Source organism: Chlamydomonas reinhardtii, chromosome 3, assembly GCF_000002595.2.
Source record: "Chlamydomonas reinhardtii strain CC-503 cw92 mt+ chromosome 3, whole genome shotgun sequence".
Taxonomy (NCBI): domain Eukaryota; kingdom Viridiplantae; phylum Chlorophyta; class Chlorophyceae; order Chlamydomonadales; family Chlamydomonadaceae; genus Chlamydomonas; species Chlamydomonas reinhardtii.
Genome location: NC_057006.1, coordinates 5,613,090 through 5,636,351, shown reverse-complemented (window position 1 = coordinate 5,636,351; position 23,262 = coordinate 5,613,090). Strand labels below are relative to the sequence as shown.

Here is a 23,262-nt window from a genome sequence, read left to right as displayed (position 1 = left end):
GCATTCGGCACGAGTTGGCGTTGGCCCACAACTATAACATGCCACCGCACTTCCTGTGTCTGCACGCTGCTGATGTCCCTGGCGGCGTAATGGCAGCCCGTGCAGTCATCCAGAGATCCCATTTAGGCAGCAAATGAAAACTCAAATCCGCCTACTTCGGGAAACCGGGGCGCCCAAACCAGATTTGCACCAGCTCTTACCATCTTCCCCGCATCGTTCTGGGAGAAGCCATGCAGATGCGTGACCCGTGGCATGCTGTTGCCTCCGCCGCGGTGCCACGGTGTCGCCTACTCGCCTCAGGATTCCGCATCGTGCACTGTACCTGTGCTCCCACATCACTCACGCATACACTCACCCTGTCAGCCAACACGCGCCTTCCCCAATGCCGACCCAGTCTACATGCGCCCCCCTCGTCGGCTCAACACCCCTTCCTGGCCCTACCCTGGCAGCTCCTCCGATCATACCAGCCACGCTTAGACCATCAACGCCACGTTGCACCCGGCTCGCCGCTAGTCTGTGTGCTGCTTGTGCAGCTGCGGCCGCTTCACCTTGAGCGGCACTCCGTCAGTGGTGGCCATAAAGGCCAGCACGCCACCCGCCAGGCCCACACCCTGGCGGGACCGGCGGTGGGTGCGTGGACGGCGCCAGTCGCAGTCAGGAGCAGGCAGCCAGGGAGCCAGCATGTAGTTAGCAGTGAGCACAACGACGCAATAGCTGTAACGCATCCGCGCACAGCCTACACATCTAAGTACCCAGCAAATGCCCTCCCCACCAGTCCCCTCCCCTTCTCCACCTCCTGCCCTTGCTCCCGCCCCTGACCTTGCCCCTGCCCCGCATCTCGCCGCAATGGGTTGCCCCATCTAGTCACCTTCCTCGCCCTACCCCAGCCCGTTCCCCCGGCACCTGCAAGAAGCGGCCCAGCACGTCGAGCTGCTCGGCCGTGCGTGCCGCGTCCACGGCCCAGAACTGCTGAGTCAGCGCCGTGGTGGGCAGCAGGTAAAGCATCTGGCAAGGCGGCGCAGGGGGCATTGGGGTGTGGGAGTGCCGTGGTGCAAGCGTCAGTATGCCATGAAACCGCATCGCGCGAGGATCAACCGCTGACAACATCACCGCCCGCGCTGGCCGGGCTCCGGGCAAACAACAACGACTGCACGGACAGGCGCACGCCCAGGTTCCCAGGCAATGCGACAGACAAGCCCGGCGGCCTCACCAGCAGGAAGCCGCCAAAGTGGTGGTTCATGACCATGAGGAAGCCGCCCTGCAGTCGCATGTACATGTGGGGGAGTACAGTGAGATTACTTGAGCCGGAACCGTGTCCTAGTGCTCTTGTGCCACGGCCCTGCCCCTTTGGCAGCGCGCTGCCAAGCTGCGGCATGCGGTTATGATGCGCGACGGAGCTGCAGAGGGTCAGCTTACGCACCAGGCCTTGCATGACCGCCAGCAGCACTGCCAGTTTGTCCTGCACACACACATGAAATCCGTTGTCACTTGTCACCACGCACGCGCCCGCACCCGCGTGGGCAGACCCCACCCTGCACTGCTTCACCGTCATCGCTCCCATCCGCACAGGTTGGTCACACTCCTTGGCATCCGTGACGTCAGAGCCTCACCGCAGGGAACTGGGCTGGCAGCTCGACGCCCAGTTGCCGCAGCGCCGTTACCGTTGGAGCCGCACGCCCAACCGCCAGCTCACGAGTCTGCACGCACAGTACGAAACGGCGCGCTGCTTAGCAGGCTCCATCTACCGGCCTGCCATCCAGACTCGAAGCCTGGATGTCAAAGTCTTTATGGTATGTATCCCCGGTGCAAGGGTCTCCACGCCAGCTCTTGGCAGGTTTTTGCGTGCAGCCCCGGTCGGGTGCACGGAACGGTTTCCGCTCCGCTGACAGCACAACAAAGAGCCTCAAAACACTTTACCTCTTCATTGTTCAACAGCACGAACGTCGTGGCCGACGATACCAGAAAAGGCGCGGCAAGCAAGAACCGCGCGACAACGAGAACCGGGGCGTGTAGGGGGGATTTCGGCATAGCTGGCGCGTGTTATCACTTTGAATCTTGGGAGATAAAGACCGAGACTGTCTACGCGACGAACTGATTGCCTCGCAAGGGTTTTGCCCGTGCGATGAACTTGGCATGGCGCCTTGCCCTGTTCCGCCCTGACAGCGAGGCTTTGAGCATGTCATACCTAATCTGCACTGCTTGAGTACATTCTACACATCTGCAATCTCGATTTACTAGGGGCGCCCTGCGAGTCCTCGAAGGGGATGTTGACCTTGTAGATAACGCCGACCTTAAATTAGGTGCTGCATTCCTCCTCGCCTTTACTGCCCGAAGACACGTAATTAACGACTTTGGATACTTGAGCACCAGCTGGGGCCACCATGGCCGACGAGAAGGAGCAGCAGGGAGAGCAGGGCTACCAGCTGCAGAGCCAGCACTTTTACAAAATTATTACTAGCTACATGCCAGAGAGCTTCGAGCAGGATGCTGTCCAAATAGCGCTCATCGCTGTGGACAAGTATCGGCAACTCAAAGACATAGCCTTCTATATCAAGCACGAGTATGACAAGAAGTACCCGGGGAGTGGCAAGGCCACGGAGGGCGTGTACCACTGTATCGTGGGCAAAAGCTTCGCAAGTAAGTGTGGCACGCGGGCGGGAACACGCGGGTGGGTTCTGGGGCGCGGGCTCGCAGTATTCTGCCCTGCTCCACTATGCTTGTGCAGGTCGCAACCAACGCGCATGCACGTGTACGTGATGCTGTGCAGGTGCTGTGAGCCACGAAACGCGGCAATTCATCCACATGAAGGTACGCCGTGCAGGGGTCGGGCCAGATGGATGAAAGGAGAACAAGGCCGCAGCCCAAGCCTCCAGCACTGCTTAAGAGCAAGTGATAACGGCATCTCATGAAGGCTTTCATCTATGCCTGCAGGTTGACACGTACCACGTCATCCTATGGAAATCAAAGGACACTCCGTTCACTCCCGGCGGCGAGTAAGCCACGCGGTGTGGCACCGGCACGTGCGAGGTTGCGGAGCAGCGTTGGGGGCGCGTGAGCGTATCACGAAGAAGGCATGGAGATGCAGGTTTCTATGGAGACATGTGCAGTGGAAGACGGTGCGGAGATGGTTGCGTTGTGAGTGCGCACGGACCACGGATGGATGGAGATTGAGTGATACCGGCATCCCGCAGTGCCAGGGCACAGTGCCAGCGTACACCGAGAGCAACGGACTGGGGGTGACCATCACGCGGAGGGTCTAATTGGGGTCTGGCACTGGAAGCCCAGGCGCACCAGAGCATGGATGTAGGTAGGAGCATGTGGCACCATGCCCATGTGGAGCTGAGCTGTCAGGTGTGCAGTCTGTCAGCAAGCAGTGGGGCTGCGTACGGTAATATCGGGATGCGGGGGCGGGATCATGCGGTGGTGCAAGATTAAGACATCACAATCCTTTACAGTTAGTCAGGAGATACTTGGCTCCAGCACAATAGATGTAACTTGGTCTTGCACATCTCCATGCGGATCTTACGGTACCAACGCTCCATGCGGAATGGCGCTCATCCAAACGTCAAGTCATGTTGTCGTTCTATAATGGGGCTGGGAGACACAGCTCCTCGGTCTGCTCGCTACGACGTGTGCCCAGTCTGGACAGTCTTGCTGGTACAAACCGTCAATCCAGTGAACCCATACGCTCGTGTGACGCCGCCACCGAAGCCGCACAACCAACAAAGGGAAGGGCAAGCAACGCAATGCACGCACTGATCTTTGACGCAAACAACGCCCACGGGGTGCACCCCTTGCAAACACTCTCGCACACAGCAAACACTCAAACAATATGGGTATAATCATACAAGGGTTATGGTAATAGCGAACTCCAGCTGAGCGAAACCGCTCCACACTCTCCCACGTCAACACGCTCGCAAGAACACACTTTGCGGCAGTGCCTGCCTCATATTAACGCACGCTGCACCAGTCCGCTGGCTGCCCCGCTGGACCCCGCCTTCGACACAACAGCCACTGCACGCACTGCCGCGCTGCTGACGCGCCGCGCCGCCAGCGGCCGTAAGCAAATTGCAGCCATGAGCCCTTGCCGGGCGCCGCTGCCGCAGCCATGGAGGGCGCTGTGCCCGCATGGAGCCGGCCCGCTGGACGCCGCACCGCTGCTGGCGTGCGGCCGCGCCGTTGCCGCGCGCGCCACCAGGCTGGGCGCCGAGGGGGCGCCGTTGCCATTGGATGAGGAGCTGTCGGTGATGCGCTGGCCGGCCTGCAGCAGCTTGATCTTGTTGGGCAGCTCGTTGATCTTGAAGTTGTAGGGCACTGAGATGAAGCCCGAGTCCCACAGCTGCGGGAAGCGAGCAGCCAAGCGGGGTTGCGGGACGTACTGAGTCAGCGAATGGGGACTCAGACGCGACCATGCCAGGCCTGCGCCTGATCCCACCAACCGATGCGTCGCAGGGCAGCGCATGCCCCATACCATATGGCCCGCTCTCGTTGCCCCGCCCATCCGCCCCTGTCCTCGCCGCCACGCCCACCTCGTAGCAGTCATCCAGAGCCAGCGAGGCCCCTTTGAGGTTGACGCTGCCCTTGATAAGGTCGGCATTGTCCAGCAGCCGCTGCGCGCCCTCCAGCACCTTGTCGTTCATGCAAATCTTAATAATGCACTTGAGCCCGAACGCCTTCCGCACCTTCTCCAGCAGCGCCTCCTCGCGCTCACTGCAAGCAGCACAGGAGTGAGCTTCAGGACGTCACATCCTTGGCTTGACATAGACAAGTCACAGTCAAGCATGCTCAACGCCCAGTGACAGAACCTTCGCGGTCTGATGTGCCACACCCAAGTCCGCATGGCTCGTGCGCATGCACACAACTCCTCTGTTGCGCCGCCGCGCAGCGCGCGGCAACCTCAGCTCGATGCCATCCTCTTGCCCTCCCCCCCTCTCCCCCCACGCTCCTCCGCGCTCACCGGCTGCTCTGCACCTCCGTTGCCGCCTCACTCGCCGCCACGCCCGTCTCCGACACCAGGAACTCAATGAGGTGCTGCGGCGGGCAATCGGTGCGCACGTTGAGGATAGGGCTGCTGGTGTGGAAATTGATGAGCGGCCCGTCGCTCTCCGAGTGCACAATCAGGGAGAACGCGAAGGAGCGGCCGCCCAGGCAGCGTAGGATGTCCTCCCTGCATGGCACAAAGACAATGCACGGCAGAAGTTAAGGTACAGCGTGAAAGGGATGGAGGGCACCATTACCGCCCCCGTAACGCCCATTCGCGGGCTTCGTGCGCATGCTCACCACGAGCATGTGGAGCGCTGGCTTGCTGGGCGCCATTTCACGAGCCCCCCCCCCTTGGTTTCTTACTGGCAACACCGTAAAATCCTGCCAGTCCTTCTTCGCCCTTGTACGCGCCCCTTACCCCCTCCTCCCACTGGCGCACTTACCCTCCAGCCGGCTTGGTCTCCCTCCGATTCCCCTTCCTCCACCCGTAACCTCCACCACCTCCCTACTACTACTCCTCCTTCCCCTCCTCCGCGCACTCACCGCTTCTCCAGCAGGTAGCCCGCCCAGATCACAAACTTCTGGCTGTTCTGCTCCGTCTTGGTGTCGCACCACACCGCCTTCACGCCCAGCAGCCCCTGCACCGCCGGCGTCAGCTCCTTCACGCGGCCCAGCCAGAAGTCCGCCACGAACGCCAGCATGCGCGCGCGGTCCAGGTCCAGCGCCCTGATCTGCTCCTTAATGGTGCTGCTGTCCGCCACCAGGTGCACCGTGCCGTCGTCCGCGATGTAGGACTTCATGTAGCTGGTCTGCATCTGATAGTCGCCATTCTCGTCCATGTAGGCGTACGACTCCACCGGGCACATGTCGGGGTGGTACAGCTGGATGGACAGGCCCTCGAAGGCCATGCCGTCCTGGTACAGGCTGCTCAGCCCGTACTCCAGCGTGGTCAGCGCCTCCACCTGCCGCTCCTGCTCGCTGAGGCTGACCGCGTACTCCGCGCCCACCTGCAAACGCGGAGGGAGGCGGACGAGCGGGCGGCTGAGGGGAAGCGGAGCGCGTGCGTGGCCGGGCGTGCCGTGTGGCGAGGGGCCAGGTACACGTGCGCGTGGCCGAGCGGGATGTCTCGGCATGAGGGGCATGCAGGGGTGTTGCGCGCCACTGTGCCATGCGTTACGGTGTTGCCCTGACCCGAATTGTCCATGTGTCAAAGGCCCCACGAGCTGTGCTACCCTAGCTGGCGGCGGATAGGACGCCCTTGCGTGGTACCAGTACTACCCTCACAACCTGGACTAGCCTGCACCGCCCCCCATCGCATGTTATGGCTGCGACGACGTTGGAATGAAAGAGCGGATGAGTTTGGGGCAGTGGGCTTCGCGGCGCGCCGCGTTGTGGCCCAAAGGGGCCCCGCGCTTCAGTGCGTGGCCTGCCGCCAAAACGTCATGGGGTGTTGCACGACTGGTTTCGACAGCTCAGTCCTGCCCCAGCCGCCCGGCTGCCTCATGCGCCGGTCTCGCAACCCAGTTGCAGCTTATGAGACTACGTAAGCGAATGGACTGCGGCATCGAGCGACTGTCCTGCCGGCCTAGCGTTGCGGCGCGACCATCGGCATGTCGTTACCTGCACTGCCGCCAGCGAAAACTTCTCCTGCAGCGTGTCACGGTACTTCCGAATGCGCCATTTGAGAAGCTCATGCTGCTCTGCGGTCCTCACGGCCTCGTGCACAGTCTCCTGGAGCCAGGACAGGAAGTTGGTGTCTTGCACCGTCGCGTAGGGGTCCGCCGCTTGCAGTTCCTCGGCCGTGATAAGCCCAAACGCATAGAACAGGGGGGCCAAGCTCCCGGTAGCCGGAAGCTCGGCCTCCCTCTTCATAAGGGCTCCAGCCTCGCGCACATAGAACTCCAGGTGCGCCGGAGGAGGAGAGAGCCCCTTGGCCAAGTCATCAACGTATGCGTTCAGCACCTGCAGTGGCAGAAAAGTCGTCAATGAGTCCTAGAAGGCAGCTACAAAGGCAAAAGACGCGGAGCCGCTTTGACCCGGGCCAGCAGCCGCGCAATTCAAACCCCCACCTGCAGCGAGTCCGAGTTGCACTGCCGCTCATAGGGGTTGGCCGCGAACAGGTCCGGGTGAACCTGCCTAATAATCTGCCTAATCAGACGGCGAGTATCATTGCTGAGGGCGGCCTGTGCCTCCCTTGAAGCCATTTTCGACTAAAATTCACCAACAAGTGTTCGTTCGGGCCTCCAAACCAGCGGTCTACAGGTGCTGGTCCAGTGCCCGGATATGGAACTTGAAACAGTGTCAAAGCTGGGCAATCAAACACTGGCAAGCCTGGCGATGGGAACAACTTTGACCCTATCCCGTGAAAGAACGCGCAAAATCAAGTTATCAGAAAATTCATGTATTCTGCAACCAAACTGTTTATTAGCAAGCGCGTCAAGCGGTAGCCGGGGCCTTGCTGCTGCTACTGCGCGAGTGTACCCCAAACGGTGTCTGCACACGTGTCAAAGAGACTATGTTCTAGCTTATTGTAGCAAGATACAAGCCCACTACTCTTCCGCTTTAACTATGTACACGCGCGTGGCAAACCTGGCCAAACCCTAGCTCGCCGGATGCCGCCACGTTTGCGGTGAGCTCCCCACCCCGCAGGTCGTCAACTCCGAACCCGCATCAGAGGCATGCACGTGGTGGATGAGGATTTCCAGCTGTTGATCGTGGCCCACACAAGCTCGGTCAAGTCGTGGCTAGTACCCATGCTGGCCAAAGGAGAGCAGCACAGGGCAGCACCGTGTGCGAGGGCGCCGGCCAACCGGGTCCAGACAAGACGCCCGTTTGCCTGTGACCTTGCAAAGGGTTCAGCATCCATATACAGCATGTGGGGCTGACGGACGCATGTATAGCAAGGTGCAAAGTTGGCAATTGTTTAATCACTGCATCAGCGACAAAACGCCCCGCAGCACAATGACACACGGCGGAAACACCTCGTCCCCCTGAACGCTCCGTGCGCCTCGATGTCGGCTACCATGCATGCTTGTGATCTAGCCCACAGAGGCTGGAGTCTTGAGATGGTGGTAGTGTTGCTGTGTCAGCAGTGAAATGCCTCCTGTGCTTACCCGCCGCGCCACAATGTTACACCTGAGCGCGTTGGTCACTGAACTTCCTCAGCTAGCAGATTGTTGTGCAACGGGTTACCGTAATGTTCAGCCACAGTGTTCAGCCACAGCGGTCCACGGCGGTTGGCAGGTTCGAACGGGTGCGAACAGGGTGCACATTGGCTTCAGTACTGCATATTTTTTCACATAGGGGTTCTGTACTCTTTCCGCACCATTCAAACATACACGCGCACCCACATACAATTTTCACGCTCACTGAACCGCTCTAACTCGGGCGGGCTCGGTCAGACGCGCCGAACGTACAGTCGCAGCTGGAGCCTCCTAAGCAGGCCGGCTTTAAACATTACAGAAATTATCGCATACGACAATTCCATACAGCACAAACCGCATCGACGCCTCGCGCATTGGCCCGACTCATTGCAAGTCACTTGGCCGCCGAGCTGACTCAACACCACAGACCAAACGAAGTTCCCATACGTAGGCGACCCGTCTGATCCACCGCCCGCTCTGCCGGGGTGCCGCGGCGCTGCTTCGTCCTAGGCAGGGCCGCCGCGTTCGGTCGCCCTTCACATAGTCGTCGTGCAGAAGTGGTCTGTCATCGGTACCCCAGGCTGTGTTCCAGACGTGGTGGGTTACCTGAGAACGACCGTCGCCGCGGTGCCAGTCGCGTGGCTGAACGTCGGAGCTTCGACAGCTGGCACGCCGGGGGAAGGCCCCGGCGACAGGGCAGCAGTGCCCGCCCGTCAGAGGTGCCCGGGCTGGCTGCGTGCGCCCAGGGTGCGCAGGCGCGGGCCTGGCACCCCGTATGGCACCCCGCATAGCGCCCCAGCAGCAAGCCGGCGCGCGGCAAGATCAGCACCAGGCGACATGCAGAGCAGGCACACTCCTGGTGCATCGGCCGTGCTGCCGTGGGCAGAATGCACGACTGTTGCATCCAGGTATTCCACCGACACGGCCACGGTGGGCCTCTCGCGGCCTCCTGAATACGCTGCTGGCCTACCTAGCTGCCAGCGCCCTCGCAACCGGAGCAGCCATCACTGCCTCCGCAGTCTCAAGCACAGCTGTGGCCGCAGCCTACACTGCCGGCCCCCACCACAGCAACTTGTACCACCGGGCCAGTGCCATGGGCGTTACCTCGTGTTGGCTGCCGGGCAGCCTGCCGCTGCGCCCCACAGACGATGCAAACGGGCCGCTGGTGACCACGCCGGTCATGCTGCACGTCATGCTCAGCACGTGCCACGTTCCTCCGCCGCCGCTGCGGGGCCCCGCGGCGGCGGCATCTGGTGGGAGGGGCAGGACGCGGCTGCGCGTGCGCGGCTTCGTGTGTGTGACGAGGGAGCCGCAGGAGGACCGCTGTGCCACCTGCCACAGCTACTGCCTGCACAACCCCTTCGCAGCAGCTATGAAGGCAGCGGCGGCAAACGAAGCAGCAGCAGCAGCAAGGGCAGGAGCTGTAGAAGCGGACGCCGCAGGTGCGGAAGAGGAGGCTGACCGCGCAGACGACTCCCTGCCGAACCCACAGCCGCCGCTGTTCCGGCTCCGCTCGCCGCACACGGGGCGCGTCTACCCGCTGGCCCTGAGTGACGAGGAGGCGGGCCTGGGCCAGACTGGCACGCCGGAGGACGGCGGCGGCCTGCACGGCGAGCTGGAGCTGGATGACGCCGACGCCACGTGGGAGGAGTTTGAGCTGCACGTGGCGGGCTTCCCCTTCTACTGCTTGGTGCTGCCGTACGCACACCCCGGCCCGCGCCAGCACGGGAGCCAGCACCTGCAGCACCAGAGACCGAGGTTCCCACTGGGAGCGCCATCTGAGGGCGTCGGGACCGTGTGCGGCAGCCTGTCCGCGCCGCCACACACTGGCGCCGCCGCGACGGGTGCAGCCGCAGCCACAGCCCGGCCTCGCGCCCAGCCCTCCTCTGTGCCTCCAGCCACCGCGCAGCCGCCGGCCTACTTCGTACTGGCGCCGCGGCACGGCCTGTCGCCGGACGCGCTGGCGGCTGTGCTGGTGCCGCACGTGGCCTGGCACACGCAGCTGGGCTTCACGCAGTACCTGCTGTACACGGAGGAGCCGCCGGGGCGGCTGGCGGCGCAGCCGGCGCTGCGGGCGCTGCTGGCGGCGCGAGTGCTGGTGCTGGTGCTGTGGGACCTGACGCCGGCGTTCTCGGGGTCGCTGCTGGTGCACGAGGCGCTGAAGCGGGAGCGGCCTGGCAGCCTGCGGCGGGCGTACTGGTGAGCAGGGGTGCTATCGTGATTGGATAGGGATAGGAAGGCTGTTATGACGTCTGCATCCTGAAGTCTGACGTCAGTTCTGTTTACTGTACCATGCTTGCCCGCCCGCCATCCCTGTCTCTTACTTCCCTCTCGGCTGATCCAGTAAGTCTTGTTGCGTGGGTCTCACTCACTACGGGCGGACGGCCCCACCCGGACCCATGTGGCGCCACAGGCACCAGATGCGCACGTACGACCACGCGCTGCTGGCCCACTGGCACGAGGCGGGGGCGGTCATGGCGTTTGCGGACCTGGACGAGTACCTCATCACACCCAGGTGCGCCGGGGCGCCGTGGAGTCGAAGCGGGAGGTCTGTGTCAGGGAGCTTGCGGAAAGACCAGTCCATCACGCGCAGGGTGTCATTCCTGCGCTTGTCCCGCGTCGACGCCGCAGGCCCACCACCGTCGCGGACCTCTTCCGTACCTGTGGGCATCAGCCAGGGAAAGGGACGGGTGAGAACAAGGACACGCCCGACAGAGACCCACCCCTGGGCGCATTGCGGCTGCCGCGTATGGACGGCGCCTGCAGCACCTGTCTGCACACCGTCACAGGCGCCAACACGGAGCCGCAGCACTGGGCGGCGTGGTGGGCGCGGCACGCCGCAACTGCTGCACTGGAGGCGCTGGCTGCGGCTGCGGCTGCGGCTGCCTCGCAGGCGGCCGCACCTGCTAGCAGGTCAGCAGCAGCGGCACTGGCAAAACGGTCAGGAGCAGCAGGCACCTCGCAGCTGCTGGGCTGGGCGCATCCCATGGCGGCGTACGACATCTGGGGCAAGAGCGACTTGCCCGACATGTGGGATCAGGTGCGAACAGGGAGACGGGCACGGAAAGAGGGAGGGCTGTGGTAAAGCTGCCCGGGATGTCTGGCTGCCTGGTGGTCGGACGGTGCGGGGGCTTGCAGGAGGGCGATATCCATCACCAAACGCTGCGCACCATACCTCCCATGCCCGCCTGCGCCGCCGCATTCCGCCACAGTTGCCGCTGCTGGCAAGGCCACCCAAGGCCCATACCCGGCTTTCTTTCTTCATGCCCTTGCCTCCACCCGCTCCCCGCGCTCCGCACCCTGCAGAAGAGCATTGTGCTCACGGAGGCCGCGGGCTTCACCAGTGTGCACTCGCCGTTCGTGTACCCGGGCTTTGGCGCGTACGGCCCCATCTACGAGGAAGCGGAGGTGCCGGGCGCGTGTGCAGTGTGGCTACACATCACCAACCAGGCCAAGGTGCGGATCGAGGCCCTTCCCTTCAAGTCGGCGCTGCCCCCGGGCTACAGCTGGCCGCTGGAGCGGATTGCTGCGGCGGCGGGTGGCGGGGCGACAGCCGGGCCGCAGCTTGGGCGGCAGGGGAGGTCAGCGGCGGAGAAGGTGCAGCTGCTGGGGCGCGAAGGAGAGAGGGCGGGGCGGAGAGGCGGCAGTGGACGGGTGGGGGGTGGACGGAGGTTGCAGGCACGGCAGAGGTACAGAGGATAGCGGCGAGAGGCAAATGGATGCCAGGTCGTCTAGGCAGTGAAAGTGGTAGGCACTGGCGAGGTTTGGATGCGTCGTACGGACCGTGCACGACCCATGTTACACTATGGATCTGTTTCCTTGCTGCCACGCCAAGCTTCCTCCTAGGGCAGCCACACCGGTATTTAGCTATCAACAACAATCTGGGCACAGCAGCAGCAGCCTGCCCTGCCTCCCGATGCGGTGCACCTCTGCAATCGTGCGCGCACGCGCGCCACCAGCAACGCGCCAAAAATTTTGAGACGTGCGCACAACGGCTCACATAGCGCGTGCACACTCGCATTTGGCTGCGCATTCGCCCACGAACATGTGCATCAACAGAAGGCATTGGCATTGGGTTCAATAAATCGAGGAAAGGTCCGGTCCCACCAAAATTTTGGCCTGTTTGAATGCCCCAAAGTCCCAAACAGCACCCCAGCAGTGCAGCTGCTCAACGCAGCCACCCACAGCACAGCAGCAACGCAACACACGTCGACCAAAAAACACATCACCGCATTGATTTGTGCCTTAGTCCTACCCATGACCCTTTTGGGACCACTGCCCCAAGCCGTCCCGTCCTTCTCCATTCCCTCCCTCCAACCCCGTTGCCCACGATTTCTCTGGGGTGTCCGAACTTCTCCGTCCGCCCAGCCCTCAGCACCACCCCCACATCACCGAACCCCACTCCACAACCACCTCCCTCCAGCCCACCCTGGCTTCCGTTCTTGCCCCATTCTTCCCCTCAGTCGAACACCTTCTCGCCGCGGCACCACACCAGCCACACCGCCACGCCCACCACGTACAGCGCCGCCGTCATCTGGAACACGGGCGTGAAGGACTTGGTAGCCTCCACGATGAAGCCCACGGCCGTGACGCCCACAATGCCGCTGAGGCAGCCAAAGGTGTTGCACAGCCCGAACATCTTGCCGGCGTGCCGCGGCGCCACGTCACTCATGTTGGCCACGAAGCCCGCCTGGCCCAGGCTGGTGGTGCCTAGCGCCACGGTCATGGCGGTGACGGCGGTGGCGGCGGAGATGCCGGGCTGGCACAGCACCATCAGCGCAGCGGCGGGGACCAGGAACGCCACCGTCTGGGGGCCGGGGAGGCAGGGCCGGGGGTTGGGAGGGAGGGGGGGAGGGCGTGGGCGGGGGTGAGGCCAGTGAGCGTGAGGCGCGTGAGCATGGGGGCGGATGGTGGGAGCGGGAGTACCGGGCGAGGCCACGTACGCCACACAGGGTGATGGGGCCGCGGGCACTGCCATCGACTAGCAGCACAGAGCCGCCTACAACACCATGCCCCGGCGCCGCGCCCCCGCGCCCTTGCGCCTCCCACCTGCAGCGACTTGCGCACGGTGGTGACGGCCATGCCCCGCGCCACCAGGCTGTCCGCCAGCAGGCCCGCCGCGCTGCTGCCCACCGCCATGACCAGCCAGGGCAGGAAGGCGGTGAAGCTGCTGGAGCGCAGGTCGAAGCCCAGCGCCTGCGCGCGGCGGCGTGTGGGCAGGGGTGCGGCGTGTGGGGCGGAGAGGGGGGCGGCGTGCGGAGTTGAGTGTGGGGCGCTTGCAGTGCGTGGCGGTTACCGAGGACTCCGTGGATGCATGAAAGGGACACGACACAGACCCGTGTAGCCATACGGTCCGATGCCGATGCCACAAGCCGGACGATGCTCCTCTAACTTCATCATGTTTGCCAGTCCCACCACTCCTTATACCACAACAGGTCAATCACACTCTCCCCAGCCCCCTCTTTGGGATTGGAAAAAAGTACCCCCCCCCCTTCGCTTGTCTGTCACACACACTCCCGGCCCCCCAGTCACACCTTGCTGAAGTAGGTGGGCATCCAGTTAAGGTAGATGAAATAGCCAAAGTGGTTGACAATGTTCACAATGATGATGGCCCACGTCGCGCTCGACGTCAGCAGCTTGGCCACCGTCACATCGCTCTTCGTCGCAACAGCCGGAGCCGCGGCGGCAGCGGCCGCCACAGCACTGCCCGGCCCTGGGCCGGCCGCCTCAGCAGCGGTGCTAGGAGCAGCGGCGGCTGCAGGCGCCGCCGCTGCGGCGTAGGCTGCGGACGCGGCAGCGGCGGAGGCGGCGTTGGAGGCCGCGAGGTCGGTGGCGGCTTGTGCCGTGACGGGGACGGAGGTGGAGGCGTAGTTGATGTTGACGCTGATAGAGGACATGGAGGTGCCTGGAGGGCTGTTGGGTGCGGCGGCCCGGGCTGCTGCTGCGGGAGCGGTGGGCTTAGCGGCCTCAGGCGCGGGTGCGGGCGCCGCGACCGCGGGTGCTGCGGGTGCGGGCGCTGCTGGTGCGGCAGCCGCGGCGGCGGGTGCGTCGGGCACGGCCTTGAGCCAGAAGAGCAGCAGCGGGGCCCCCAACACTCCGAACACCAGGAACAGGCCGCGCCAGCCGTAGGTCATCAGCAGCAGCGGCGACAGCACCAGCCCCACCAGGTTGCCTGAGCGGAGCGCCCGTGCAGGACACGGCAGGGACGCAGGTAGAAACAAGACGCGTTAGAGTGTTGCAAACGTCATGCCGTGCGGATCGCTGCCGCATAGCCGCTCGCCCGCACTATCCCCATGGTCGCGGGCCGCCGCCGTTCCTGGCCCAAGTCTCAATCACGGACTCAGCCCCGAACCACCCGGACGTTATCTCTGCTGCGGGCCGCGTGTGACGCCCGCTCACCGCTGTGAAAGCCGCTGAAGCACAGCCCCAGCGCCCGCGCCTTGGCCGCCGGCTGGATGTGGCTGGCCACCAGGTTGCTCATGGAGGGCAGCGCCACGCCCTCGCCCAGACCCTGTGTGCGTGCATGCGGTGGCGGGCGGTGGCGGCGGTGGTGGTGGCGGTGGTGACGGCTTAGCAACCACCAGGTCGCAAGCAGCATACACACACACACACACACACACACACACACACACACACACACACACACACACACACACACACACAACTTGCTCCACAGCAGGAGTAGCCTGCAGCCTCCGCATCAGCTACAGCCTCAGCCGGGCTTCCACGCACCGTACACTCCTCCCGGCCCCTGCACCGCCCACCGCCCTACCGTGAGGAACCGCGACAGCAGCACCGCCGGCACCGTGAGCCCGGCCGCCACGGTGGCTGGCTGCAGCAGCAGGGGCAGCAGCAGGCTGGCCACGCTGAACCAGGCGATGCCGGCCGCCAGTACGCGCTTGCCGCCGTAGCGGTCCGCCAGCGCGCCGCCCACCAGCTGGGTGGCCATGTAGCCCCACAGGAAGGCCGACTGGATCACGCCCTGTGAATATGTGTTTGAGAGGTTGCGAGTGTGCGTATGTGTGTGTGTGTGTGTGTTTGTATAGGGTAGGCAGGAGCACGTGCGGAAGGTTGCTGAGCCCTTTGCGCGCAGGCAAGCCTGGTAATCCGTCCAGACAGCTTTGAGGCGGGGTTACACACGGGCACACAGGCACACGCGTGCGCACATGGTGGCTGCGCCCCCCCCACCACCACCCCACCCACCTGCAAGCTGGCGGGCCACCCGAACTCCGCTGCCATGGGCATGATGGCCACCGACAGGCAGATGCGGTCCATGTTGCACAGCAGCAGCGCCAGGGCAGTGGGCAGCAGCACGTTGATGAAGGGGCTAACACGAGCGGGCGCGGGGGCGGGAGCAGCGGCGTCGGCGGCGGCCGCGCCGGCGGCGACGAGGCTGCGGCGGCTAGCGCCATTGGGGCCCGCGGGCAGCCGGCCCCGAGCCAGGAGCTGGGGTGCGCGGCTGCGGCAGGGGACCGGGAGGAGGCGAAGGGCGGGGCGGGGCAACAGAGTACACAGGCTGCGGCTGCATCAGCAAGAAGTTGCATATACGTAACTGGTGCCGCCACCAGGCAGCCGGCACCTGTCGACGGCCAACTCGGGTCAACCACGTTACCGAAAACGCACCCGACGCCGGCCGACGCGTAACCTGGCGCACGAGCACCATGGGCTACATATCCAATTGGTGCATGCCTTGCTACGGCTGCAAGGATCGACAAAGGATCGGCTGGAACGCGGCGAGTGCACTGGCTGCGTAAGGGTTGGTGCAGCATGATTTCTGGACGACGACAGGGCAAGCTCCAATTATATTATGTTGCAGTATTTCTTCTATGACTGCAAACGAGTTACCCAATTTGGTTTAGGACTTGGTGCCATCGGAGTCAGCAATCGACTGCTTGCTCATCCCGCTGGCCCTTCAGGGGTTTCTCTATTACTTTCTTATCTTGCGTCGAGAGAAGCCAAACAATTCATTCCTGTTCCTGTTGAGCTGACTTCCCCTTGACCGTGCAACATCTGATCTTTCTCAGCCTGCCACGCGCGGATCAAGCTTGCAAGGCCCTAGTATGCTGTAACACTAGCAGTCAAAGCACATAGGGCCCAACGGGCGCTAGAGGATGTGGGGCAACCTCAGCAAACTCGGAGACGCGCTGCAGGGAGCTGTTGGAGAGGCGTTGCAAAAAGCCACGGCGGATGTAGAGGCGAGGCTAGACACGACGCTCGGCATTCAAGGTAATGCTGCGGGCCTTTGCTCGTCGGACTGTCGGGACTTGCGGGGCCCGCTGGCACCGTTTCCCCTTTCATACTAGCTATCTTCGCCAGTGTATTAACTGGATGTGTGCTGCAGATGACAAGCCTGCGTCACAAGACACAAACGCACCCGCCAAACCGGTAAGCGGGGGTCCCTGCGCGCTGCGCGGGCGATGGAGCTTCACCTCTGAATGGTTTCTTAATCTCTATGTGTATGGGGCATAACTATTGCAGGAGGGGGCAAGCACAGCGGGCCAGGAAGGAGCAGCAGCAGTTGGCGAGCCGGGCGCTGCACCTGTAAAGAAAAAGGTTGTGAAGAAGGTCATTCGACGCGTGGTCAAAGGGGGTGGCACAGATGCTGCGGGCAGCGCATCTGCAGGAGCAACAGACGCCAAACCCTCTGGTCAGGGGAACGCAGAAGTGGCGGGGGAGGGCTCGGGCACGGCAGCACGCGCCAGCACTTCTGGCGCCCATGCCAGCGGCCTCGATGCGCCGACAGCAGATGCCGCTGGCGAGACAGCTTCTACCAGCAACGGTGCGGCCGAGGACGGCGCATCGTCGCGGCCGTCAGCAGCTGCCAGCGCTACCAGCGGCTCACGGCGGCCGTCCATGGTAGGTGACGAAAACTCGGCGGCTGCTGCAGACTCGGCGCCGGCACCGGCAGCCTCAGCAGGCGGGGGCGCCGGCAAGGGCTCGCGCCGCGCGTCGGAGCACCAGGGGAACGGCGCCGATGCCGAGGGGTGGGGTGGTGGCTGGAATGACGATGCCGACGACCTCACGGCAGCGCCATCCTCAGATGCAGCGCCGGCAGGGGACGCGGTGGCGAGCGGCCGGGACTGGGGCTCGTCGCAGCTTGCAGCCGCGGACGAGCCAGCCACCTTGACGGCAGGGCCGGGCACGCCGTGTGTGGCCAGTAGCAGCGGCATCGCTGCGGACGCTTCGCCTGCAAACGGCAAGGCGGCGGAGGCGGCTGATGCTCCCTCCACCTCGTCATCGGCAGCACCGCCAACCGGTCCCGCACCCTCAGCAGCGGCGCCGCCGGTAGCCGCGGCGCCAGCAGCCACTGTCGCCGCAGAGCGGAGGCAGTCCCTCGACAAGCGGGAACCGGGCGGCGGCGGCGGCGGCAGCGGCGGCGGCGCGGGTGGCGGCGACGACCTGTCGGGGCTGGGCGTGGAGCAGCTGCGGCGGCTGGTGGTGCAGCTGCGTGGGGACATGGCGGCCAAGGATGCCGCGCTGCTCAAATCGGCGCAGCAGGTGTCGGACCTGCAGCAGGTGGTGGCGGGGCTGCAAACGCGGAACGAGGAGCTGGCGATGAAGAGCGCCAACCTCAGCGAGGCCGACTTCGAGAGCGTGCGCTCCGAGTTCGAGTCGCGGCTGGCGGCCGCGGAGCGCAAGGTGGGGTGCGGCGCGGGTGCTGGGGTGGCGGGTGGAGGAAGCGGGGACGGAGAAACGGGCAGCTGGAGGAACAGGGGACGGTTGCGAGGGTGCGGTTGCGGTGTTGCTGTGTGGCGATGCCGACGGGGTGGGCTTTTGTAGAGGGGGCAAGGTGGTGGGGCGGCGGGCATGACGAGGAGCGCCCTTGCACCTGCCGGTTGTGCGCAGGTGTATGCGCTGACCAAGGAGCGCGACGCGCTGCGCAAAGGCGCGGAGAAGCTGGCGGACTACTCGGCGCTCATCAAGGAGAAGGACGACATCATCAAGCAGGTGCGTGGGAGCGGGGGGTGCGTGGTTGGGTGGATTCCCGGTGTGTGTGGGCAGCGGTTGACGTGAGTCCCGGAGAGCCGTGCCTCGGCACACAGCGCTGCTGCCAAACTTGAATGCTGTAGACACAATTGCTGCCAGGCACAAGATACACTCTCACATACACAAGCACATGTAACCCCGCAGGTGATGGACGAGGGCGAGAAGCTGTCGAAGAAGCAGGTGGACCTGGAGGGCATCATCAAGCGCCTGAGGCAGCAGCTGGCGGCGGCGGAGGGCGAGCGCGACAAGCTCAGCGGGCGGCTGGCGGCGGAGGAGGCGGGCGCGGCGGAGCTGAGGCGGGCCAAGGCCAAGCTGGAGAAGGACCTGGTGGCGGCAGGTGGGCGCGGGGGCGTCGCTGGGGAAGGGCGCGTGGGGAAGTCACACAAGGAGGCATAGCTAAAGGAGCCATGGCTTGCCATGCGCTTTGCCTGTGCCGGGAGGGAGGGGCGCGTGATCGGGTTTGGGGCTGTGTGATTGTTTCTAAGCTGGTGTCCTGCCGGCCTGCTTGCTCATGCTTGCCTGCACCCGCCAGGCGAGATCGCGAAGGCGGACTTGGAGGCGCAGAAGGAGCACTTTGAGCTGCTGCTGCACAAGGCCAAGAGTGACCAGGTAAGGACTCAGCTGGCAGGGCTGGGCTGGCGGTCGACTACGAAATCATTTTAGGACGGGTAGTATGCCCTGCCACTCCACACGCTCACGCAGCCGCCGTCGTCTTTGCTCGCTCTGACTGGCAGGTCGACGCGGAGGAGCGCGCCCGTGACGCCGCGGCTCAGGGCCTGGCCCGCAAGCTGCGGGAGGCGGAGACGCGCTGCGAGGCGCTGGCGGAGAGCTGCGCGGAGCTGCGGGACGCCCTGGACCGCCAGCGGCAGGCGGCGGACCTGCGGGAGGAGATGCTCAAGGTGCGGCCGCTCGGGGGCGGGGTGGAAGGTTGCGTGGGCGGGGTTACATTCATGATTATTTAAGAAGTGAACGGGGCGGGGTGGGAGTTGGCGGTGGTTCACATTACGCTGCTGTGCTGGCGGTGGCCGGCGGGACGGGAGCTGCGGCGGACTCGGATGGGGAAAAAGGCCGTGCCCAGACCGCCAGGCGCCCACCACGATGCAGCGCCCCACTTGGCACAAGGCACTGCAAACTTTTGATCCTTTTTCATGGACGGCTCATCCCCTAACATTGTCAATGTCGCACACGCCCCATCTCACCGCCACTGCCGCCGCAGACCGACATCAACGACCTGGAGCGGCGCTGCCAGGCGGCGGAGCTGCGGCACCAGGACCTGGCGGCCAAGCTGCCCGAGGCCACGCGGCCGCTGCTGCGCCAGATAGAGGCCATGCAGGCGGCGGCGGAGGCGCAGGCGGAGGCGTGGGCGGGCGCGGAGGGCTCGCTGCACGCGCGCATCAACGACGCGGAGGGCCGCGCGGCCTCGGCGGCGGAGCGGGAGCGCCTGGCGGTGGACAAGATGCAGGTGGGGCGGGGGGGGGCGGGTTTGGCGACGTACCGTAGCAAGCTGGGAGGCCGTTGCGAGTGCGGAAGCTGCAGCGGGCTACGCATGGAACCGCAGCAACGATTGCTACAGCGGGTTATGCATGGGACTGCATGGCATTGCCGTAATACCACAAAATGGGCGTGCGGCTGCTGCGCAGATGCTTGTTGCCAAGGTGTCGGCGCTGGACGCCGGCCTGTCAGCCGCGCGCGCCGAGGTGCGTGCGCTCAACGAGCAGCTGGAGGCGGCGCGGCAGACGGCGGCGGCGGCGCAGGAGGCGGCGGCCTCGGCGCGGCACGCGGCGGAGGTGCACGCGGAGCGCTACCGCCTGCAGGAGCATCAGGTCGAGCAGGTGGGTGGGCGGGTCCGGGCTGGTTTTGCCGGGAAATTATAATGGTTCCGAACTTGCTGAGTGAAGGGTAGTTTGTGGCGATTGAGGTGGCGGTGAGGTGGAGGTGGAGGTTGTAGCTCTCCGCCAAGGGGGCCGGGGACACGGGAGGCGGGGAACCACCGCGTTCAGCCTGACCAGTGACGCCGCACACACCTGCAACACGATCCACCGCCCATCCCGCACCCTCCACCTCCGCAGCTGGAGGCCGCTGCTGCCGAGTTCCGTGACGCGGAGCGCGCCGCGCGGCAGGCGGCAGAGCACGACATGGCGGCGCTGCGGCGCGAGTACGAGCGGCGGCTGGCGGAGACGGAGGCGGAGGCGGCGGCGGCGCGCAGCCAGGCCGAGTCCATGAACAGGTGGGCCAGGCGGGCACGGGGGGGGCACGGTGGGGGGGCACGGTGGGGGGGCAGGGGGGGGCAGGGGGGCCGGTACGGGTAGCAGGGGGCCCTAGGAGGGGGGCCGAAGGTGCGGTGGGGCCAGCCGGGGGTCGGGGGAGAGGAGTGCAGGTACTGGCACACAGGGCCGCGGGGCCAGGCCTTGGGGACAAGGGAGGTAAGTGCCGTGTCCAGATGGGGCTTGCTGTTGAACCGGCAGTCACCCGCCGTGCGCAAGGCCTCGGCTCGGGCCCCAAACCTTTTCAAGCCGGCCTGTTCTTCTCGTGTTATTGTGTCGCTCAAGCGGCCTCCTCTGCTGCTGCCCTGTGTGCATTCCAGGGGCCCCGAGCCGCCCGCCATGGCCGCGCCCGGCTACCGCTGGGTGCTGCTCAAGGATGGCGAGCAGCCGCACCAGCACCAGCATGGCGGCGGCGGCGGCGGCGGCCACAGCCGGCCCGGTGACGACTTGCAGTGAGTGCCCATGGGTGGGTGCTGGTCCCTGCTGGTGTTCACAGCTGGCAAAGCATGGCGCGTAGTGTGCTGTGTCTGCGACTGATATGATTGGTAGCAGACTGCCATACGCGGTAGACTCCTCAGTCATCAAGTGCAAAGCAGGCTGAGCGTCTCGTCATTTGCTGCCTGTGTCCATGCGCAGCTGGGGCGACTCCATGGGCGGCGCGGGCGGCGGCCTCGCCGGCACCACCTCCACCGATGTGCTGCAGCAGCTGCGCGGCGGCACCCCGAGCGGCGGCGGCGGCCTGCACCACCACCACCACCACGCCGCCTCCAGTCCGCACCTGGCCCACTCGGCATCCATGGGCCACGGCCACCACGGCGGCGGCGACCAGGTCCAGGCGGTCATGGCCAGCGAGCTGGAGTCGCTGCGGGCGCAGCTGCGTGCCAAGACCGGCGAGCTCACGGCGGCGCAGCAGCTGGTGGTGGAGCTGGAGGCGACCCGAGACAGGTGTGGTAACGCGGGGTTTGGCGTTCGCGGCGAGTGGGCAATGCAGTACCGGGTGCTGCAGGAAATGCAGCAAAGTTGGATTTAATGCCGGAGCCTCAGTCGTCGTAGCGTTAGCTTGCCTCCAGATCCTTGACCGGCGCTCACTCTGTTCGAGAGCATAAGGGAAGGAAACACGCAGGACTGTGCATGCGGTACGCTGGTACTGCAATAACGTCCATCCGCCGACCTGCCGAGTCCATGCCAGTCCATACCCATCAACTGCAGCCCAGAGCACCGGCGAGCAAAGCGGGAATGATAACACAGCGCTGACTGTGTTTACCATCTCGCTCTACTGCTGCAGGCTTGCGGAGGAGCTGGTTGCGGGGTCCGCCAAGTCCGAGGAGGCGGCGGAGGCTCTGGCGCTGCGGGACTCGCTGCAGGCGGAGGTCGGGGAGCTGAGGGCCAAGCTGGCCAGCGCCCTGGAGCTAGTGGGTAAGTGGAGCGGGAATGTGGGGCGCGTGTGCTATAGGAAGACGGAGGGGAGGCAGAGGAGGCGGAAGTACTGCGCGAGCACATGCAGCACAACATTGCGGGCACCATATCATGGCGTGACACGTACGAGGACTGGTTGTCCGGGCAATAGGCATGCCGATGCCGTCGCCGAACCGCCGCCCTCGCCGGCCGTGCGCGCTCACCTGCCTTGCACCTCCGTCTCTCGTCCCTGCCTTGCACCGCAGGCGAGCGCGACGAGCAGGTGGAGGAGCTGCTGGCGGACCTGCAGGACGTTAAGTGCATGTACAAGGACCAGATCGAGTTTATGTGCCAGCAGCTGGCGGAGCTCCAGGACGGGCGAGGCGGCGGCGGCGGGCCCCTGGGCGGACCCACAGGCGCCGTGCACGGACACGGGTCCGCGCCCGGCGCGGCGTCGGCGGCGCCGCCGGGGCGGCCGCCGCCTTCTGCGGCGGCAGCGGCCGCGCTGCACGGCGGGGGCGAGGCTGCGGAGGGCCCAGGGAGTGGGCCCCTGGCGCACCGTGGGTCGGGTGGCGCGGGGCTGGGCAAGTGGCGCTCGGGCTACGGCTCGGCGTCTGGGCTTGCGAGCATGGGCGAGGCGGGGGCGGATGGCGGTGCAGCAGGCGGGGGTCTGGGGTCGGCGCTGGGGGGCAGCCGGCTGGGGAACGGTGCGGCATGATGACCGTGTGCGGCAGGCATGGCAGGGTGGGTTGCAAATGCCAGCCCAAATCAAATGGAGTGGAGTGAGGTGGGGTGGGATGGGGTGGCTTGTAATGGATGCGCCAGATTAGGAATGTCAGGCCTCGCAGCTGTCCATCGTAGAGTGTGAACACGCGATGGCAGCCCGGGTAGGAAAGCAGAGGTGTGCTTGCAGTTCCTGTGTGCGTGTGTGGTGAGCGGGTGCAGCATGGCATATGATTTCTGCTCCGCAGCCCAGGCGTATCACTGAGCATCCTACTGGGCTGCGGCGTACGTGATTGTGCGAGGGGAAGGCGCTACCATTCTTGCCATGAGCTCATGCCTTGCAATGGAACTGCAGGAGTGAGGTGTCCGCAGGTGTTACGTACGGTAGGAGCGTTCAGTGGTGGAGCGTCATCGAGGCATGCACTCGTATAGGTAGGGGCAATGGCTCGCTCGTGGCGCGCAGCGTGTAACAGGAAACGCCGTAAAGGGGCTTGATGACGAGCTGGGGCTTTCCGTAGTGTATGTAGGCCTTAACTCGCCGTCAGGCCTTCCTCGGACTAACGGCTGGCAAGGCCCACACAGTGTCAACGGGAACACCGTGCAGGACGCTGCGCGTGCGTGGGTTTGCAGGGAGGGCGGACGAACTTGTAACCCGGATTCGAGCACACTTTCTTGCCTGATCCTGATTGGGGTGGGAGGGGGGGCCAGGACGGGTGAGCACGCCAGGGCAGCAGCATGTGGGCCTCGAGGGAGTGGGCCGGCAGCGC

The 23,262-nt window shown here is 64.8% G+C and overlaps 6 protein-coding genes across 6 annotated transcripts; 3 read left to right on the top strand and 3 right to left on the bottom strand.

The window, feature by feature from the left end:
- Positions 1-21: 21 nt before the first annotated feature.
- Positions 22-2,064, bottom strand: CHLRE_03g187250v5 (uncharacterized protein). Its single transcript, XM_001691797.2, has 6 exons — positions 1,918-2,064; positions 1,611-1,697; positions 1,421-1,459; positions 1,211-1,258; positions 904-1,005; positions 22-611 (listed from the first exon to the last, which is right to left on the bottom strand). Exons 1-6 carry the CDS (start codon positions 2,026-2,028, stop codon positions 510-512), a joined length of 489 nt encoding a protein of 162 aa, XP_001691849.1. The 5' UTR covers positions 2,029-2,064; the 3' UTR covers positions 22-509.
- Positions 2,065-2,164: 100 nt separating this feature from the next.
- Positions 2,165-4,370, top strand: CHLRE_03g187200v5 (uncharacterized protein). The gene is made up of 3 exons (XM_001691960.2): positions 2,165-2,637; positions 2,768-2,808; positions 2,932-4,370. Exons 1-3 carry the CDS (start codon positions 2,382-2,384, stop codon positions 2,995-2,997), a joined length of 363 nt encoding a protein of 120 aa, XP_001692012.1. The 5' UTR covers positions 2,165-2,381; the 3' UTR covers positions 2,998-4,370.
- Positions 4,371-4,372: 2 nt separating this feature from the next.
- On the bottom strand, positions 4,373-7,514 carry CHLRE_03g187150v5 (uncharacterized protein). The gene is made up of 6 exons (XM_001691796.2): positions 7,053-7,514; positions 6,604-6,945; positions 5,527-5,990; positions 4,958-5,167; positions 4,530-4,710; positions 4,373-4,425 (listed from the first exon to the last, which is right to left on the bottom strand). The coding sequence occupies exons 2-6, from the start codon at positions 6,853-6,855 to the stop codon at positions 4,399-4,401; spliced, it is 1,134 nt and encodes a 377-aa protein (XP_001691848.2). The 5' UTR covers positions 6,856-6,945; positions 7,053-7,514; the 3' UTR covers positions 4,373-4,398.
- A 780-nt stretch (positions 7,515-8,294) lies between these two features.
- Positions 8,295-11,910, top strand: CHLRE_03g187100v5 (uncharacterized protein). Its single transcript, XM_043061127.1, has 5 exons — positions 8,295-8,723; positions 9,195-10,325; positions 10,540-10,641; positions 10,758-11,166; positions 11,433-11,910. The coding sequence occupies exons 2-5, from the start codon at positions 9,220-9,222 to the stop codon at positions 11,826-11,828; spliced, it is 2,013 nt and encodes a 670-aa protein (XP_042926256.1). The 5' UTR covers positions 8,295-8,723; positions 9,195-9,219; the 3' UTR covers positions 11,829-11,910.
- A 2-nt stretch (positions 11,911-11,912) lies between these two features.
- CHLRE_03g187050v5 (uncharacterized protein) lies at positions 11,913-15,924 on the bottom strand. The gene is made up of 7 exons (XM_043061126.1): positions 15,750-15,924; positions 15,330-15,585; positions 14,899-15,108; positions 14,526-14,637; positions 13,661-14,298; positions 13,176-13,322; positions 11,913-12,933 (listed from the first exon to the last, which is right to left on the bottom strand). The coding sequence occupies exons 1-7, from the start codon at positions 15,893-15,895 to the stop codon at positions 12,586-12,588; spliced, it is 1,857 nt and encodes a 618-aa protein (XP_042926255.1). The 5' UTR covers positions 15,896-15,924; the 3' UTR covers positions 11,913-12,585.
- A 120-nt stretch (positions 15,925-16,044) lies between these two features.
- CHLRE_03g187000v5 (uncharacterized protein) lies at positions 16,045-23,158 on the top strand. Its single transcript, XM_043061125.1, has 14 exons — positions 16,045-16,352; positions 16,468-16,511; positions 16,605-17,765; positions 17,973-18,074; positions 18,258-18,450; positions 18,646-18,722; positions 18,848-19,012; positions 19,330-19,575; positions 19,754-19,945; positions 20,183-20,340; positions 20,698-20,829; positions 21,014-21,322; positions 21,663-21,793; positions 22,039-23,158. The coding sequence occupies exons 1-14, from the start codon at positions 16,238-16,240 to the stop codon at positions 22,488-22,490; spliced, it is 3,477 nt and encodes a 1,158-aa protein (XP_042926254.1). The 5' UTR covers positions 16,045-16,237; the 3' UTR covers positions 22,491-23,158.
- The last annotated feature ends 104 nt before the right edge of the window (positions 23,159-23,262 follow it).

What these genes read in the sequence shown, in the direction of transcription:
- CHLRE_03g187250v5 (XM_001691797.2), bottom strand. Translation starts at nt 2,028, where the DNA reads ATGCCGAAATCCCCCCTACACGCCCCGGTTCTCGTTGTCGCGCGGTTC. An exon ending in TGGCGGTCATGCAAGGCCTG is followed by an intron (nt 1,259 to 1,420) that starts GTGCGTAAGCTG and finishes ATGCGACTGCAG; the next exon opens with GGCGGCTTCCTCATGGTCAT. An exon ending in TGCTGGGCCGCTTCTTGCAG is followed by an intron (nt 612 to 903) that starts GTGCCGGGGGAA and finishes CGGTCCCGCCAG; the next exon opens with GGTGTGGGCCTGGCGGGTGG.
- CHLRE_03g187200v5 (XM_001691960.2), top strand. Translation starts at nt 2,382, where the DNA reads ATGGCCGACGAGAAGGAGCAGCAGGGAGAGCAGGGCTACCAGCTGCAG. An exon ending in CGTGGGCAAAAGCTTCGCAA is followed by an intron (nt 2,638 to 2,767) that starts GTAAGTGTGGCA and finishes GATGCTGTGCAG; the next exon opens with GTGCTGTGAGCCACGAAACG. An exon ending in GGCAATTCATCCACATGAAG is followed by an intron (nt 2,809 to 2,931) that starts GTACGCCGTGCA and finishes CTATGCCTGCAG; the next exon opens with GTTGACACGTACCACGTCAT.
- CHLRE_03g187150v5 (XM_001691796.2), bottom strand. Translation starts at nt 6,855, where the DNA reads ATGAAGAGGGAGGCCGAGCTTCCGGCTACCGGGAGCTTGGCCCCCCTG. An exon ending in TTTCGCTGGCGGCAGTGCAG is followed by an intron (nt 5,991 to 6,603) that starts GTAACGACATGC and finishes CCGCGTTTGCAG; the next exon opens with GTGGGCGCGGAGTACGCGGT. An exon ending in ACGGAGGTGCAGAGCAGCCG is followed by an intron (nt 4,711 to 4,957) that starts GTGAGCGCGGAG and finishes TGCTGCTTGCAG; the next exon opens with TGAGCGCGAGGAGGCGCTGC.
- CHLRE_03g187100v5 (XM_043061127.1), top strand. Translation starts at nt 9,220, where the DNA reads ATGGGCGTTACCTCGTGTTGGCTGCCGGGCAGCCTGCCGCTGCGCCCC. An exon ending in GAGTACCTCATCACACCCAG is followed by an intron (nt 10,642 to 10,757) that starts GTGCGCCGGGGC and finishes TCGACGCCGCAG; the next exon opens with GCCCACCACCGTCGCGGACC. An exon ending in TGCCCGACATGTGGGATCAG is followed by an intron (nt 11,167 to 11,432) that starts GTGCGAACAGGG and finishes CGCACCCTGCAG; the next exon opens with AAGAGCATTGTGCTCACGGA.
- CHLRE_03g187050v5 (XM_043061126.1), bottom strand. Translation starts at nt 15,895, where the DNA reads ATGCTGCACCAACCCTTACGCAGCCAGTGCACTCGCCGCGTTCCAGCC. An exon ending in TGCTGTCGCGGTTCCTCACG is followed by an intron (nt 14,638 to 14,898) that starts GTAGGGCGGTGG and finishes GCACGCACACAG; the next exon opens with GGTCTGGGCGAGGGCGTGGC. An exon ending in CTTCAGCGGCTTTCACAGCG is followed by an intron (nt 14,299 to 14,525) that starts GTGAGCGGGCGT and finishes CGCTCCGCTCAG; the next exon opens with GCAACCTGGTGGGGCTGGTG.
- CHLRE_03g187000v5 (XM_043061125.1), top strand. Translation starts at nt 16,238, where the DNA reads ATGTGGGGCAACCTCAGCAAACTCGGAGACGCGCTGCAGGGAGCTGTT. An exon ending in CTGGAGGCGACCCGAGACAG is followed by an intron (nt 21,323 to 21,662) that starts GTGTGGTAACGC and finishes CTACTGCTGCAG; the next exon opens with GCTTGCGGAGGAGCTGGTTG. An exon ending in CAGCGCCCTGGAGCTAGTGG is followed by an intron (nt 21,794 to 22,038) that starts GTAAGTGGAGCG and finishes CTTGCACCGCAG; the next exon opens with GCGAGCGCGACGAGCAGGTG.